This window comes from Camelus dromedarius, chromosome X (assembly GCF_036321535.1).
Source record: "Camelus dromedarius isolate mCamDro1 chromosome X, mCamDro1.pat, whole genome shotgun sequence".
Classification (NCBI taxonomy): Eukaryota; Metazoa; Chordata; class Mammalia; order Artiodactyla; family Camelidae; genus Camelus; species Camelus dromedarius.
Window position 1 is genome coordinate 25634262 of NC_087472.1, and position 18482 is coordinate 25652743.

Here is an 18482-nt window from a genome sequence, read left to right on the forward strand (position 1 = left end):
TTTACTGGTCATTTAATATGGACAAGGCATTTTATTGTCCCATTCCATCCTCTTTATTGACACTATGAAGTAAGGGGTGGGGTGGGGGGGAACAGTAAAAACACAGCGTCTGCAGTTATTGACAGAGCACATAGTTAACTTGGATTCTCTTGCCCCTGCATCCCCTCCAAAGTGGTCTGGAACACCCTCATTGTGGTTCTACAAAGGTGAAATAACCTGCCTTTATCTGTCACGATAGGGTAGCTGTTGGCGGGGGTGGGGGGAGGTTGGGAAAAACCAACTCATTTATCAAAGGAAAGCAACAGATGTGTGCTACTGTAGGTCAGAAGAGGCAGCCACCACGAGGCAGATCTCAGTTGAGGGGGAGATGATGCTCCAGGCAGAGGTGATAGAAATGTGAAATACACTTATTCTTTAGGGGGATGTGGGAGGGTGACGCTAAGATCATTTTGATTGAATTGCAGGTGGGAACAGAACAGAGGTCAGAAATAGGCATGTTTTGTTTGGCCCAGGCAGGATTTAACAATTTTTATTTGCCAACATTGAAAAATTGGGAGATTTCATGTAAACATCTGGATTTTAGGTTCCCTTGGAAAGTGAGCCCACATTTCTAAATGGCATCCATCCTTTTGAGGAGAGGACCTTGCTGAAGCCTCCTCTGGCCCACTTTATTCTGCGCTGCAGTTCATATTTAGATGCTAATCACATTTTGTGAGCACAGTGCTGTTAGTTCTCTGGAAGGCTTCTGAAAGCCAGGATGGCTCCGAATGTATCTGAAGGCTTATTTTTTAGGGGGTGTGTGTCATGTTATCTAGGTTTCCCTACTTTCTCTTTTTCCCATTACTTCCAAGTTCCTGCTGGCACCTGATTTTGCAACTCCTGATACAGAGAGCACAGTGAGGGTGGCAAAGTTGGTAAGGGCAGCATGCCAGGCCAAGGGGCTCAGCCTTTATTCTCTCAGGGCAATAGAGGACACAACACAGGCAGATCTTAAAATTCATCTAGCAGAAGCCCCTGGGCTGAGCTGGAGGTGACTGAAATGAATATTGACCCTGGTGATAAGCTACCCAGTCTTACCTCTCAAGTTACTCAGTTACTGAGTGGGTAGACTTGGGCAGGCAACAGAGCCTCTCGGTGCCTCACTTTTCTCCTCTGTCAAATGGGCTTGATAAGAACAGTATGCACCTAGTAGGGTTGCTGCCAGGATTAAATGAGATGATGAGCAGAAAGCACTTAGCCCACTGCCTGGCACATGAGTGCCCGATGCTTCTGATCATTTTTAAAATGAATCCTGAGACCAAGGAGAGGGTGACTGCAATAGCCTAGGTATGAGCTGATAAGGTCATAGATTAAGGCAGGGACAGTTACAAAAAAAAAGACCAATGTGGGAGCATTGGGAATGAAGACCCAACTGGGTCCAACTGGGTTGACTGGGCAATGGGGAAGAGGGAGAGTCAAAGACAACTTCTGGATCTCCAGCCTGGGTAACTGGGGGAATGCTGGCACTGAAATGGAAAACTTGGGAAGACACTCTGATACAGCCTAAGTTAGAGGTGACCCTGGAGAGGTGACAGCCAAATGGCAGTGTCCAGCAAGCAGTGTGAAGTGTTGGACTAAGGCTCAAGAGATGTGGCTCAGGCCCGAGGATGTAGACTTGAGCCTGAGGAACCACCAGAGGGGAGGGGCACCCTGGAGGGAATGGATGAAGCTGTGCGCCCAGGTCAGCATCTCAGGAGGTTTAGCATCTCTGTTTGAACAGCTGGGGCCTCTCTTCACTCAGGGACCGTGTGTATTCTGCTCAGTCAGCTGCGCCACTTGGACACTACCTTTGTCCTTCATCTTGTGTGCTTTCAGTTCAAATGCTGACCTGGCCCAATCCTGCTTGCCTTGTGAGCCCTGATGGGATCAAAGTCCCCTGGGGTAGTAAGCAACAGGCTGACACTTGGTTTTATGTTTGATGAAATGCAGACACCTAATATGGGCCATGGGGAGAGGGTGTCAGGCAGAGTTGTGGGGGTACGAGCTTGTGCCTGCTGCCTCCCTCCTGGTCCTCTCGGAAGGCCCGCCATGTTCCAAGGCTCCACCTTCTCATCTGCTCTGCGGATGTTCCTGGCAGCTTGTCTCCCTCTTTTTCCACATGAACTGTCCAGAGAACCATGTGCACTGGACTCCTTGGTCCTTACAAGGGGCCCATAGATTAATCAGACAAATGAATCTCCATCAATATTTTACTCTTCTACTTGTTCTCTCAATACACTAAGTGCTGCCAGCCTCTTCAGACCCAAACTCTGGGCCAGGTATGCGAGAGGCAAAGGCGAAAAGCCTGGGCCGTCCCTGGAAGAGCTTGAGCTGAAATGCACTGAAGTGTGTGGCCAGGGGATTTCAGGCCGGGTGGTCCTGGGCTCCAAGAAGGCGCACCAAGTGGGGATACCTCATCCCATGTGTGCATAAGACTGACCCACCCCTCTTCCCACCGGAAACCACCCCATCAAAACATGCACATGCATAATTTATTTACCTCTCCAGTCTCTAGCATGCCAGCCAGGAGCCAGGGTAAGAAAAAGAAAAAGGAACAAAATGAGTGTAAGCACGGTGATGGAAGGGCTCAGCTGGTTAAACAAGACTTCCAATTACTGTCATTAGTGTTCAGGAGAGTTCCAACCTGATGTGGCATTAAACGGGCAGATTGTGTGTGTATGTGTGTATCTGGATAAAAGCATATATTAGGAGAAAGAGACATTCATACAAAGTGGCCAGCCAGTGTTGGGGTTGAGGAAATTCCCTGTCCAGCTGGTTATCTAACAGACACCTGACTTTGATTTGCTTCCTGATGGACAGTGTAAGGAGGAAAGCCAATGGAATGCAGATGTTACCATTAAATGTGCTCAGTTCAGAGGAGCCTGGCTGCCCTGTAAAGCTCTCTCAAAAATTCTGCTGGCAAACGCAGCCGGCTCCAGTGGGGGATGAATGTTATTAAAGCTCTCTCTTCTTGGAGAAGTTGGATTGTGTGCTTTGCAGGAACAAACAACCACAACAGAATTTCAGGTTAGCCTGCTGTTTCTAGGCTTCTTATCCTCCCAACTGAAGATGTATTTCGAGCAGGGATTAGGAGACTGTTAACTGGACACCCATCACTAGCTGCAAGGCTCTGTCTGAGATTGGCAGGTAGTGCTCAGATATGCTCCATTTACTGCAGCGACATCTAATGGCCAGAGAAAGCAATGCATGTTTGCATTTAAAAGCAGCCTGTGATTCTGTCTTGTGGGGGGTGTCTTTTTTTTTTAAGTAGCGTGGACAAGGTATTATTGTTTATTAACCCCTGTAAAATAACACTTTGACCACAACCCTAAGAATTAGCTTCTGTATCTTTGGATGACATTTATGTTGTCATTCATAACTGGATACTGATCATACTTTATGAAAACTGCACGATTGCCTCTTTGGATTTTTTTCCTTAACAACCATCATGACTTTGCATTTATTTTAAAGCTTCTTGTTGAAGCTGTGTATGCAGTATGCAGAAGGTTTCCATGCAAGGGAAAAGATTATCAAATTTACCCCCAAATACCCACTTCTAGTGTATAGAAGATTGTTGTGGTAAGTACATATTCTAGAGTAGAATGTAGTGTTAGCTAGATTTTCCCAGTAAGTAGTGGTGGCTTCTCCCCTAGAAGAGGTCATTGTTCTAGCTCTCAGGTGGAGAAAGGAAAGCCAAAAGTTAATGGTGAAGGCTGAAACCTCCACCCCCACATTTAGCTGTCACTGAATTTCATCTGAAACCCTTTGTGATATTGTGATTTATAATAAGAAATATATACATGGTCTTTGTCCCCATTTCTGGCACAGAGTTCCTATAACCCTTGAAATTAGGATTCCTAAGTGACAAGATCAATAAAGGTGTCTTGATACTTACAAAAAACCCCTTTCAACCACATCTGAGTTTATGTTAATGTGGTGACTTCTGGAAAGCACTTAAAGATGGGGGCTGGTTGCCAGTAATCTAGTGAGTAAACTGGTTTCCTGAGTTCTGTGCTCTAGCAATTTTTTTTTTGCTTAATCAAACAATTTAATCAGGTTAATCAAAGGATAGGGTTGTGGGAACCTCTCACTTATATATACCTCAGAAGCACAGGTAACAACCTAGGCTTGAGATTGGCATCCGAAGTGTGGGGCAGTCTTGTGGGACTGAGCCCTTAACCTGTGGAATATGATGCTATCTCCCAGTAGAGAATGTCACAATTGAGTTGAATTGCAGAACACTCAGCTGGCATTGGAGAATTGCTTGGTGTGGGGGGAAAAACCCACACACACATTGGAGCCAGTCCCAGAATCTTACCCTTTCTCACTGAGTACCCCAACCCTCAGGCTCAAGGCCCTGGGTCTGCACAGGCTCACTCTGGGGAGGAAGCTGGGCTCAACAAGCGTGAACTATATGCATAAGGAATACTCAGTTATAAGAAGTGGCAGAAAGTCCTGGATAGATGCCTCTGACTCTACTAGTTCAAAAACTGATCCTCCAAGTGTGGAAGCCAGGGTATAAGTAGCCTTTGTTTCATCCATCTTCTGATGGTCAACCAGCGAGAGCCCATTCTCACTCCTGACAGGAAGAGAAATTCTTAGGGCCAGGATTTTAAAAAATGAATTAAAAACTTATAGTATATCATATTTCCTTCCCACTCAACCTCACCCTGGATTTTTTTTTAAAAGAAGCTATCTTAGAAACAGCATAATTACCATATGAAGAAATCAACTTTCCTAAGAGTTGACCATATGAAGTTGCCATTTGGGTATGTCACAAAGGGAAGATGTTGGCAATTTCATATGGTTCAGTATAAGAAAGAGGACTGAAACTAAAGGAGAGATATACTGTATTCCTGAATAAAAGGCAGAATAATTTACACAAATTATTCTGAATATATAGGTTTAACACAATTCCAGTCATAACCACAAGGTAATTCTAAAGTTCATCAGGAAGAACTAATGCCTGAGAATAATCAAGGAAATGTTGAAAAGAAGAGTGGTGAGGTGATAGATGCCCTGCCAGATATTAAAAGGTATTATAAAGCTCTAGGAATTGAAATAGCGTGGCACCGGCACGAGAACGGACTGACAAGTCTGCAGAGCCGGATACACAGCCCTGAGACAGACTCTAGCACACCAGAACATTTAGGATGTGGTAAAAGTTGCATCACAAAGTAGTGGGCAAAAGAAAGATTATTCTAAAAATGGTGCTTAAACAATTGGTAAACTATCTTAAAAAAAAATCAGTTGATTATCTCACATTGCACCCCAGGTAAATTCTAGATATGTCAAAGTATTAAGTGTAAAAGTTACAATGAAAATATTGTTTTTCATAAGTCACATGATTGGAGGATGGGGTATACCTTTTACACAGAAGAGCAAAGTTAGAAACAAAAAAACAGTAATAGATACAATTGCATAAAAATGTAAAAATATGTACAACAACACAAGCAGCATCAGAAGCCAAATGTTGAACTGGGAAAAATGTGTGCAGTGTTTGACAAAGGGTTAATATCTTTAACACATAAAGACTTTTTACCAACTAGTAGGAAAAGCTGAATAGCCTAGAAAAATAGGCAATTTGGACATAGTAGAAAATTTACAAAGAAATACAAAGGACCAAGAGATATATGAAATACATGCAGTTTGCTTATAATCAATGAAATTCAAATTGAAACAATGTGATAGCATTTTTCAGCTATTAGGTTCTTCAGGATTTAAAGTGATAAGAATTACTCTTGACAGGAGTTGAGGAGATGAACCACCCTCACTCATGGCTGGTGCATGTGGAAACTTACAACCTTTCTGGGGTGCAAACTTCATTAAGAGCCTTAGAATTATTTTTATCTTGTGACCTGTATTTCGAGGAATATAGCTAAAGAGTGTCATCACAGATGTGAAACAATACAAGGGTTTTCACTGCAGTGTTATCACACTGAAGAATTAGAAACAGTCTAAATATTAAAAAACTGAGAAATTGTTATTTATGGTATGATGGAGGTAGAGACTGAAGTTATTCTGCACAAACCAAGGAATGCTTAGGGCTGTTAGAAGCTGGAAGAGACAAAGAAGAATCCTCCCCCAGAGCCTTCAAATGGGGCATGGCTCTGCCAACACCTTAATATTAAACTTCTAGCCTCCAGAACCTTGAGAGAATAAATCTATTATTTAAAAAAAATTATAGCACATCCATATGGTAGAATACTACGTGATAATTAGAAAAGATGTTCTCAATACTTGATGGCCTGAGGCAATATCCGTTGAATGATAAGTGAAAAAAGCAGGATACTAAATTTTATATACAATAGGAACACAGTTTTGTAGAAAAATAACTTTCTATATACATGTATTATATCTGTATTTATGCACACATATATATATACATACACATATGAATATACACACAAGTAAAACTATTAATCATTAAAGTGCATAGGTATTCGGCTTATAGGTAATTATTGTTTCTTTTTCGTGCTTTTCTGTATTTCCCAAATTTTCTATGATCTATGCACATTCCCTTTTTTATTGTGATAAAACAGACATAACATAAAATTGACCATTTTTAAGTGTATGTACATTATTCTTAAAATTAGGAATAATGGATTTTATAAAGAAGTCTGTGCTAAGCAGGCTCTAAACTTGTATCTACGTTGCAATTACAATACTGTGACAATTTTTAAAATTTGCTCGGACAAAGGACAAGAAAGGAACACAAGCCAGAGAGATGAAAATTGTGGTTGACTGGAGCAGCAAAATTGGGTGTAATCGTGATGTTATTATTCTGAAAGCAGCTTTTCTTTCTAGGTGGAGATAAGTACTTGCTGGCTTTTTAGTGCTGAGGGAGATGAGGCCCGGCCCGGCAGAGAAAGTCATGAGGGGAAGCTGGGGGCCATTGAGATAGCAGAGGGACAAGTTAGAGCCACGGGGAAACACAAACTCACCTGGGACTGATCATTTAAAATTGGATTCAGCTGGCCCCAAATTAATATCCGCGCAGCTCTTCAGGAATATATCAATTGTATAAATCAGGATTTGCCCAGAAGAGGCCAGGAAGGCAGGCAAGCCTGTGGATGTGGAGTTTTAAGGGAGGCTAGCGGTGAGTGAGCAGGGCAGATGAAAAGCCCTGCTTGATTCTGAGTCCACCCCACTGTGTGGACCTGCCTGTAAGCCCAACGTGACTTGGACCATTCTGATTTTTCTTTGATAAAAATTGGCTGATCCTAGGCTAAGCCAGTTCCTCACTTGGAGACCTTGGATAGCAGGCTTTTGCTTCTGTGGCCTGTAGCGAAACTGAGTCTCTTAGGTAATAATTAGGAAAATGCAGGTCCAATCCCACAAAGACACCAACACATTTTAAATGCAGTTACTTCCCCAGGAGGGGAATCAGGGACCACTGGGCCCTTGTTATTGATAGTCCCTGGCTTATTTTCGTTCTTTCCAGTCTGTTTCACTGAGGTAAGGAGAGTGCCGTGTCCTCGCCATGAAGGCTGCAGGAAAAAGGAGACATGGGAGGCTGCACTGATGTACTGGGCAGTGGCAGCCATGAGGAAGAGAGGAAAGAAAAATGGGCCTCCTCTGGAGGCTTCATCAGAGACCTAAAAAAGCAGAGGGTGGGAATGGGGAGATGGCTTGGACTCAAGCCCATTGCCCTGAGGTTAAGTTAGCAGCAGAAATGCCACGGAACAGGGGTTTGCAGAATGTTTGTACGAGCAGTCACTAGCTCCTTGGAAACCTGGCACTGCTCAGGCGCAGTGTTCTTTGCTGTTGTTACCCACCCACAAACACTTCAAGGCACCCCCTCAAACATAACTCCTCACCTGCATCTTTCTCTTCACGGTGTCGAAGGGGAAGGAGAGTGTCTGGGTCACAGCAGCAGCCAGGCAGACATTGGCAAAGTTCTGGAAGAGAGAGAATCGATCTCGGGGTCCATTCCAGATTTTCTCCAGGTTCATGTAAACTAGAAGGGAGCCAGCAGAGAAAGGGACAGCACCTGAAAAACAACACCAGGGAGAGGTTGTGATGTCTCCGGAGACACCTGGCTTGAGAACATAAATGCCTGTGGGGAACCCAGGGGAAGTAAATAGGACCATCTCTGGGCTTGTTAAAATCATTCCAGCCGAAGCAGCAGGAGCTTTCTTGGGTGAGGACGACATGCTGTATTTTGATAGGGGTTGTGTCATTGGTCAAAATGCATCAAATGGTTCCCTAAAGGTTTGTGTAGTCTATGTAAATTTTACTTTTAAAAGAGCCATAAAGAAATATTGAACTCTAGTTAATGATATGCATGTTGAAGGGTTGAGGGGCAAAGTTTATTGATGTTTGCAACTTACATGGAAATTACTAAAAAATATATGAGTGATGAGTGGCCAGAAATGGATAGCTGTGATATAGAGCAAAACGTTAACTGAAGGATATGGTATATGGTGGGTATATGGATGTTTTCAATTCTTTTAACTTTTCTGGGTGTTTGAAGTTTAAAAACATAAGAGTGTTGAAGAAAAAAAATCATTCATTAAAAAAAAGTTAGTGGGCATCACTTAACCAAGTTTAGGAGGCTAGGAGGGACTCATCTCTAGCTGAGAAGAAACATTCTTAAAAACTGAAAAGTGAGACAGTAGTGGTGAGGGGGGTTACTTGACCTGGCCTCTAGGAATGATGTGGCCATAATAGGGTCCAGTGGGCACCCTGCACTGTGTGGCAGCCTCATCTTTCTAGGGAAAGACGGTGAGCAGGTAGGGCAAGAGTTGGCACTTAGAAACTTCCAGAAACTTTGGGAGCAATCTCAAGTTTACACAGGGACTAAATTTCTCCCTCAAAATGAGATTTAAAAGAGGGGCTAACACTAGTGGGGTTGCTCATCTTTAGAAAGATGTAATACTTATTTAATAAACACATTAAAAATGATGCACCAACTCTGTATCTTCCTTCATTTGGAAAACGTGTGTAGTAACCTATAATGAAAAAGAATATGAAAATATATGTATGTATATGTATGACTGAAATATTATGCTGTACACCAGAAATTGACACATTGTAACTGACTATACTTCAATTAAAAAAAAAAAGAAAAAAAGAAAAAAAGAAAAAAGATGTGGAGCTTATGCTATGTGATGTGCCTTATGCCAGGTGCCAGGAAGACAAAGAAGGTAAGTAGGCTAATTCCTGGAGGTGCTTACCATCTAGTGGAAGAGACAGACAGCTGATATGTGCCATAACAGGAGGGCTGTACAAAGTGCTCTAGGTACACAAGGATCAGAGGGATGAATTTTGCCTGGGGGAACCAGGAAGGATGTCACAGAAGACAGAACTTTTCAACTGGGTCTTGAGGAACGAGTAGGAGTTCATCAGATATCGAGAGAGCAGGCAGAGAGAACAGCATGTACAAAGAGAGTGGTATTTCCAAGAAATGCAAGTATTTCTGTATGGCTAAAGCAGGAGTGCAGATAGAGGCGTGGTAGGAGATTGGGTAGGAGAAGCTGGCCAAGGCCAGGTCTGAAGGATCTAGTTTGCCATAAGGAATCTGGGCTTTTCCCTGTAGCTCATAGGAGTCAGTGAAGGCTTTTAAGGAGGGAAGGGGCAAGAGGGTGGTGAAATGATCAACTTGCACTTAGAAAGATCACCACACCCTGGCAGCAGGGCACAGGGTGGACTTGGGCAGAGAGACCCAAGACTGGGACCAGGTAGGAGCCTCTAGTAAGTGTCTGTAGGAAGGATGATGATGAGAGTGTCACTTGGGGCAGAGAAGATGGGGATGGAGAAGGGGGCAGACTTGAGAGTTAAAAGAGGTGAAACTGACAGCACTTGGCAGCTGAAGCGGAGAAGAGGAGTCAAGTTGAGGCGACTCTAGGTTTCTTCAGGTTTGGGCCACTGAGTGAAAGAAAGGCGGTTTGGTTCTTTAGGGAACAAAAGAGGGGAGCAGGTGTGCCACTAATGAAGACATCAGGTTTAGCCTTGACTTTGATGTGCCAAGGGAGCGTCAGGTGAGGGTGTCCAATAGCAGGCATTTGTACTGCCATTGGGAATTAGTAGTAGTCAGTGGTTAAGAAAGAGGGCTCTGGGGTTATATTGCTAGGTTCTTCCACTTTCTATCTATGTGACCTTGGGCAAGTTACTTAGCTTCCCTAAGTATCTATTTCATCTGTAAAGTGAGGTTTAAATGAGAAACTGTATGCAGAGCATTTAGCACAATGCCTGGCACATAGTAAACACCAATAGATGTTAGTCATTGTTATTATAGAGAGGAGATTGGGAGTCATTAGAGTATAATGATGCTTGTTCAACCCACTAGCTTAGATGAGGCCTCCTAGGGAGGGTATGGAGTGTGAGAAGAAAGCTAAGGAAGGAGCTGGGGGAGCAGAGACATGTAGGGGGCTGGTGGCATCAGATGAGCCAGACAAGAAAGAGCTGCAGAGAGGTGGGAGAGACATCTAGGAGACAGTGGAGTCCTAGAAGCCAAATTTCCAGAATAAAGGGTGATCAATCTCATCAAATGCTGCAACAAAGGTCAGATAAAAGGTGAAAGTCTACTGGGTTGGCAACGGGGGTCCCAATGACCTGGCAAAGTTTCCAAAGATCACAGAAGCTACAGTTGCTGCCCTGGTTGTGCTCATACATGCATGGCTGCACACTGAGACTCCTTCCTCAGTAAGATGGGGAGTGGGTGGGATTGTCTTCCCATCAATTTATGCTGAGCCATCTCCACTCTGTCCTACCCACCTCCCAGGGATGTTTAACAGGCCAATGTTAGGAGTAGGGTGTATGGCTCTGGAATAGAATGAAGCTAATCAACTCTATATGGATTGAATCCATATGACCTTGGACTCAGTTAAATGGATTTAACTGGTTACAAATGTCTATAATACATTCATATATATCCCTTGAAGTCAGTAAAATGGATTTAATTGGTTACCAACAAAGGTATACAATCCAGTTGTATATATCAAAGAACACAGCCTTTTCTTGGACAAGGTGAAAAGTTCCATCTTACCTAAAACAGTAAGGGAAACCCCTCGATAAAAGGCCAGGAAGCCTTCCTGTTGATAAATAGTAGAAAAAGCATGGAAGATCCCCCTGTAAGATGGTTCCAGCATGTTCTGCACAATTAACCGGGTTTTGATGAGGTCAGTAGGATATGTCACAATGGTGGAAACCATGCCTGCGAGACTCCCAGCCATGATGGAGTGCCACTGGGAAATATGGCCCAGGTCATCTGTGAACAGCACGACAAACCTGGGAGAAAACAGGGAGAGAAGCCCAAGGGAATCAGCTATGGATTGTGCTAGAGTACTCTATGCTACTTACTTAAATTTTTTTAAAATTTAGGTATAGTTGATTTATTCTACACTACTTACTGCAACATTTTCCAGCATTTGGAAATCCTTTACAAAGTGAAAATTACTATACTAATATATTACGATTAGTGAATAACATGTTCAGTTCTACTATATTTATGTAATTCTTGTCAGCTCTAAGGAGGAGATTCTTAACCCTCTTATTTGTAACTACCCTAAGTCCTTCCCACTTCATCTTAAGCATTTCCCCCTGTTATCTGTGTAACTGTCATTCCTGGCTTGCCTGTGGGGTGTAAAGGAACAGATGTACTTGGTAAATGCTGAACTGGAATGCCCTCCTTTGATTCTGTTGAAACTGAAATGAAATTGCTTGAAATGGTGAATTTGAGCATCCCCAGTTATTGAGTTTTTAAAATATATTGGTTTAATAATTACACAAGAAGATATGCCACCCCACCCAGTGTCAGGAAAATGACAAATAGAAATAACAAGATACCATTTCTCACCCAGCAGACTGGGAAAAATTAAAAAGTCTGATAATATCAAGCGATGGTGAGAAAGTGTGGAAACAGGAACTCCCACTCACTGCTGGTAGAAGTGTAAATTGGTAGGTCACTGAAGTATCTAGTACAGTTGCAAGAATGCCTACTTTGACCCCAGTGATTCCATTTCTAGGTGCATATCCTAGAGCAACTTTTGCACATGTACATATGAAGACACATACTTCATTGTATGTGTTGTTTGTAAGTAAAATCAAACAATCTAACTGTCCATTGGGAAGGGAATGGATAAATTGTATCCATACAATGGATACTACAGTTAAAATGAATGAGCTTTAGAACTATATATTAACATGGATAAGTTATAAAAAGCATAAAATTGAGTAAAAAAAGCAAGCTGCAGAGTGACCTTTAGTGTATGGTAACTATCTCACATTGTCGCTCTATATCCACAGGTTTCAGGACCCTCCACAGATACCAAAATCTGTGGATGCTCAAGTCCCTCATATAAAATGGTGTAGTATTTGCCCTCTAGTATACTTTAAATCATCTCTAGATTACTTATAATACCTAATACAGTGTAAATGCTATGTAAATAGTTGTGGAGCATGGTATATTCAAGTTTTGCTTTTTGGAACTTTCTGGAATTTTTTTCCCAAATATTTTTGATCTGTGATTGGTTGAATACATGGATGCAGAAGCTGAAGATACAGAGGGCTGACTATATTTAAATTAAGAAGCACATCCACAAAACCATATCTTAGAGTAATCATGGATAGCTATAGATACACATGAAGAATTATAAAACAGACCTCCAGGAAGGTGGAGAGTGGATGGGACTGGGGATGAGAATGAAGAGGACTTCAGCTTTATCTCTAGTATTTTATTTCTTGTATTAAAAAGAGATACTTGAAGTATCTTTTAAACTAAATATATTTCATGTTGTCAATTCTGCATGGTGGGTATGAGTGTTTGCTAGACTATTCTTTGTGTTTTTCTGTAGTTTCATAATTTAGTAAAAAATGGCTTTGGGTGGACTTTTCTAAATGCAAAACAGAAAGTCACTCTGTTATAATCTCTTTTTGGAAGCACTGCATTCCCAGTCATGAGGGCCCACCTCAGCAGGAATCGTAAGGGCACTTGTACACGGTGCACGTTCCCTGGCCAGAAAGCAAAGGAATTTTGCTTATTCTTGCTGATGAAGACAAAATACAAAAGGGCTTGGAAACCAGGAAAAATAATGTTTTCTGTCAGAGTGAGGGAGGAGGAGAGGGAGAGCAAGGATTTGAATAAAAGGAAAGTGAACAGAGCTAGGCTAAAATAAAGGCATTGTATCTTTTTGAAAAAAATGAGAGCATCCCAGTTCTTTGGCTTTCAAAGCTCCAGAGAAAAGGTGTATTTCCTGCTTTTTCAGTTTGGCCCAGGCCAGGGCCCCCTGCCTGATAAATAAGACGTGTGGCTGTTCGGGTGACATCACTGAAGGGGATCTGGGACAGCTCCTTTGCTCTCAAGTCAACCCTCATTGATTAAAAACGCCTCCTTCAAGCTATAGGAAAGTCTTGACTTCATTTTGTCAACTGACCTTAACTGCGCCAGCTGAAACAGTCACTTGAGATGACCAGCTACCTTTTAAAGATGCAGGTAACTAAGCTAGCATTCACCAATGGGCCATCTGCCTCAGTTTCAGTGCCTGCACCCTTCCCTGCTTCTCCCTCTGCTCTCCCCTGGCCAATCAAGTGGAGAGGAACCTTAGCAGGGGGAGGGGAGACGAAGTAGAAATGCTTGTCTGGAGGGCTGGTCTGCAGCAAGCTGGAACAACCTAGAAGAAGGAGGAGTTTGAATGCCAAAAGAAACACTGTTCATTCTTATCACCTCACCCTTATTCCCCACCCCACTCACCACTTCCAGGACACTAATGAATTCATTACCCAGTCACTGAACATCCACAACGTGCCAGACACTGTGCTCGTATTCAGCATAGATCATAAGAGGGTTCAGCAGTCCTGCCAAAGAGATGACTAATAGGGGCAACAGGAGTGGAATTAGGCCCTTGGTTCACTGAATGACATAAATTGGGAAGAGGAACCCTGTCTTTTATCAGTTTGTTTGATAAAGTAGGGTCTTACTATCCAATACACAAAATTAAAAAGAAAAACCAAAGAAAGTCCTTTCTTTTCAGACTCTTACTATCTGATACGGAGACCAGGACTACACATCGTTCCTCCTATAATCAGAGTCAAGGCAGGCAACCCTGATAGGCCATCAATGATGTCATCCTGGTCCCTGCATCTTAAGCTCTTGTCTGATTGGCTGGGGCAGCAGTGTTCCCCTTTCTGCTCTTCCTCCCACTCCCACACACGCACAGAAGCTTCTTCCAGCGAGACTGGATAAGCTGATGAACAGCAGTAACCCCTTCCTTTCAGGCACACGGATATTACACACACCCTGGTTACATGTAGTTAGAACTGTCAACACTTCAACCTAACACAGGTTAACAGCCAAACACAAGCTCATGAGTCCATTGCACAATAAGGAAATGGTGTTGGTTATGAACAGTTTCAGAGTTTCAGCGACCCAAACCAATGTTTATACAGCTAGACAAACAGTTGTGGCATAACGTTGGGTGAGGGTCTACTGTGTGATTTCTTTGAAAGCCATCCACTGGGTTAGGTTTTATTTGTTTAGTACAAGGACCTAGTTCCTAATAGACTCTACTGAGTGGATCCTTTTAGTTGGAAATCCAAGTAAGGAGACACTTCAGCATCACAGTGCTGGGCAGAGCCCTGGACTAAGGAGCGAGAAGACCTGGTTTCAAGCTCTAGCTCTGCCATTAATTGTGTTTGTGGACAAATCACTGAACCGCTCCATTCCCTGAACATTCTGGATGTTTCTGCTTTGTTCAAATCCATAATCATAGGCTGTACTATTACCCTCAAAGAACTGATTTGCAAATTCATGGTCAGGAGGGTAGAGATTAGTCAGTGTAATGATGGACCAAAGGTATTGTCTTTACGTAGGAAGGATGGCACCATGATTAATCAATCACTTTGCTGTCCATCACTGAAATATTTCCTTTTTAGTTTCCAGAAACTAATCTTGCAGAAAAAAATTAGCAGACCTAGCCTGGGTAATTATCCATTCTTTCTCTCCCACACATCTCATCTTCTCCATTCCCACTGTCACCAGCCTATTTCAGGTGCCCTCAGCCACCACATGGGCTAGTGCAGCAGGTTCCTAACTGGTCCTGCCACCCCTAGTCTTCCTCCTCTCTAGTCATCCTCGCCTGCTACCAGGTGACAGTAATCCCTGTTGAACTGCTTTAATCACAGCATTCCTCCCATCAACCTCCCCCCCCCCACAGCTACCTTTGCATTCCAAGTAAAGTCCAAACTCCTTAATCTGGCCCTCCAAGATCTCATTCCAACCTGCTCTTCTGGCTGTATTTCCCATTATAGCCAGAGACACACCTTATGCTCCAGTCGGGCTGCATGCCTTCCCACCTCTGTGCCTTTGCTCTTGGCATTACTGGCAATATCTTTCTCCCCATCTTTGCCTGAAAACTCCTACTCATTCTCCCAAGCCCAAACTCAGATGTTTTTTCTCTGCTGTGAAGTCTTCACATCTCCTCTACCTCCCTCATCAGAAGTGTGAATTTCTATAGGACTTTATCCTTGGTAGTCACATGCTACGAACATAGAATGGTTATTCCATTGCTCTGTAAGCTCTGGGGCACAGGGACCATGCCCCTTTCATCCTTGCATTGTCTCAAGCATCATGCACACAGTGGGCACTTAATGAGTGCAGAGAGAAAGGCAGCATGATGTAACAGGGCATGGGAATTGGAGTCAGAAGGCCAGGTGGTGGGGCTCAGCTCTGTTACTGATGAGTGGTGTGGCCAATCTGAGCCCAACTCTGCATCTGTAAAATGGGCATAATACTTCCTGCCTTGTGGACCTTACAGGGCAGGAGGCAAGAGTTGTAAAATCCAACGATACACACACACATAAAATGGTAACTAGGTGGAGATGGGATATGTTAATTAGCTCGATTGTGGTGATCATTTCACAATGTACATATATCAAAACATCAAGCTGTATACAATTTTTCTGTGTCAATGGTATCTCAATAAAGCTGTTAAAAAGCCAATGATATGCAGTCAGCTCACCGTATACATGGGCTCTACAACTAACTATGGATTGAAAATATTCAGGGAAAAAATTGCAGAAAGTTCCAAAAAGCAAAACTTGAATTTGCTGCATATCAGCAAATATTTACATAGTATTTACAACTATTTACATAGTATTTATATTGCATTAGGTGGTATAAGCAATCTAGAGATGATTTGAAGTATGTAGGAGGATGTGTGTAGGTTATATGCAAATACTACTCCATTTTATATAACAGATTTGAGCATCTGTGGATTTTGGTGTGTGTGTGTGGGGATGTCCTGGAAGCAATCCCCTCTGCAGATACTGGGGGATGACTGTATATATTCTAGATGGTGAGCAGCAAAGCCACAATACTTAAACCAGCCTTTGAAGTTTTGCCTCCCTCCTCTTGGTACACATTCCAAAGGAAGATTTCCATACTACTTTGTGGAGAATGGAGTGAAGTGGGGAGAAACTGAATCATTAAAACTCAGAGGAGAACTGTTTACAGACTGCAGGCCAGATGCTGCTGAGGGCAACGGGGCTGGGGGGGAAAGAGCTCTATTCCGAGGCATAAGTGAAATGAGCGCTAGCCTCAAAGACCTAGTAGTGATAAGGAAGATTCCCTAGGGCTTGTCAGCTGCCAGGTGAGACTTCCACTTCTGGCCTCCCAGAGCCAAAGGCAAAATCCTTTGACTGTCAGCCTCCAAGGCTGACCTGTGTGGTCAAGACTGTGTGCTGTTTCTCTAATTCCCAACCAAGGCCGTCTTTGAAGTTGGCACCGTGCCCACCCAATGAGGAACACAGAAACCGTCCTGCCCTCCCCCCCCCAAATATAGAAACATCCCTTCTCCCTGAAATTACATCACTACCATTTCATTCTTTTAGTCTTTGTTTCCAGTTAAAATGCAAAGATCTCTGAGCTCTGAGGAAGCTTTAAAGCTCATCCTGCATTACATATTTAGATGTTTTCCTAAGAGGCAGCTGTTGTGGGAGAAGATGTTAAAAGCCCAAAAGGAGGCCAGTGGGCAGCGAGTGGGGCTGTTTGCAGTTTGGGGAGGTGAAGCTGCAGCCTGTTGAGCCCTAAAGGCCAGCTTCTGGCGTGGGGTGCAGAACTCCGTGGCCTTTTTGTCGCCATAGATTGGGCTCTCTGCCCCTAGCGAGCACTTTCTTCCGGGGGCTTTGATCACACGGACACACTTCCATACACGCACCTTCAAAAGGATCTCTGTCCTAAGCCAGCGAAGGCAAAATTTCCAAGTTGGTAGACGGTGGGAAGGGTTAGGAGCCATCTCTCCGGAGATCTCTTCACTCCTTCCCCCAAATCTCCTTTGGCTCCCCTTCCACCTCCTCGCCCATCCAACCCGGTCAGCCTCTCTGCGCCAGAGCTGCGCCCGCACAGAACTGTACCCGGCGGGGCAGGAATCCTAAGAGAACGTAAAAGACCTGGGGACTGAGCTTTGGGGGTCATAGATGTCGCCGTCTGGCCAGACGGGCCCAAGGGGCTCCTACGCGATCCGGAAGCGGGCCGTGGCGCACCGCCCGACCCCGATCCCGGGTACCTCGGCGGCGTCGGGCCGCGGGACCCCCAGCGGAACCCCCGCGGCACCACGGCGGCGGCCTCCCGGGCCCTGGGCCCCGCCCACGCCGCCCGCGCCGCCCTCGCGGCCCGCGCCCGGCTCTTACTTGCGGTAGGCGGTCAGCTGCACGGCGCTGCAGGGGAAGAGGCGCAGGCAGGCCACCGCGTTCCCCTTCCACAGCGCGCGGGGCCCCTCGGTCCGCCACACGCGGAGCCCCGCTGCCCACGGCCCCCGGGCGCGGCCGCGCACGACGCCGACCTGGGCCAGCACGGTGGCGAGCTCCAGCGGCGCGGTGAGGCTGAGGCTGAGCGACCCCGCCAGCCCCGCGCACAGCAGCCGTTGGCTGCCCGTCAGCCGGCCGTCTCGCCGCCAAGTCGCCATCGCGCCCCGCCGGCCCGAGGCCCCCGCCGGCCCGCAGATCGCGTGGCTCGGGCCTGGGGCTCCCGGGTTCCCGGCGCAGGGGGCGGGCCAGGCCCCGCCCGGCGTGGGGCGGACCCGCGGCCCGGACGGGAAGCCGGGTCCTCTCCCGGGCCGAGCCTGCCTGAGGCTCGGGAGGGGCTGAGGAGGCCGGGCCTGGAGGTGAGGCCGGCCCGGGGCTGAGGCCGCTCCGGTTTAATGTCTGCTCTTTGGCCGGCCCGTTTCTGTTTGCCGCTGAGAGTCCCCGTGTTCTCTCCAGGCCTAGCCCGCTCGACCTCTTGTGTCCTGAGTATTCAGCGTCACCCCGCTCCCCTCCCCCGCCTTGTTTACCTCCTTTCTCCCTTTCCACATTCCACCTCGCCCCCTTTCTCCCCTCGCCTCTGTTCTTGTCCCTCCAACTTGTTTTCTTCCCTGAGAAAGCGCCTTACAGATTTCCCAGTGCAGAAGGAAAAAACCTTCTATAACATAAACACGGTATCAAGTATTAGGCTTTTCATACATTATCTCATTTAATCCTCAAAACAG

At 44.9% G+C, this 18482-nt stretch overlaps 1 protein-coding gene across 2 annotated transcripts in view; it reads right to left on the bottom strand.

Moving 5' to 3' along the window:
- The window catches only part of SLC25A43 (solute carrier family 25 member 43), a 34857-nt gene extending 16858 nt beyond the window's left edge, over positions 1 to 17999 (bottom strand). Inside the window, exons 1-3 of one of the 2 annotated variants that reach the window (XM_064482809.1) lie at positions 17647 to 17999; positions 11009 to 11250; positions 7839 to 8011 (exon numbers count right to left, since the gene is read on the bottom strand). In XM_064482809.1, coding sequence (XP_064338879.1) covers positions 7839 to 8011; positions 11009 to 11250; positions 17647 to 17921 — 690 coding nt within the window. In that variant the 5' untranslated portion in view covers positions 17922 to 17999. The remainder of the gene's footprint in view (positions 1 to 7838; positions 8012 to 11008; positions 11251 to 17646) is intronic. The other variant, XM_064482808.1, reaches the window with a different exon arrangement.
- Between the last annotated feature and the right edge of the window lie 483 nt (positions 18000 to 18482).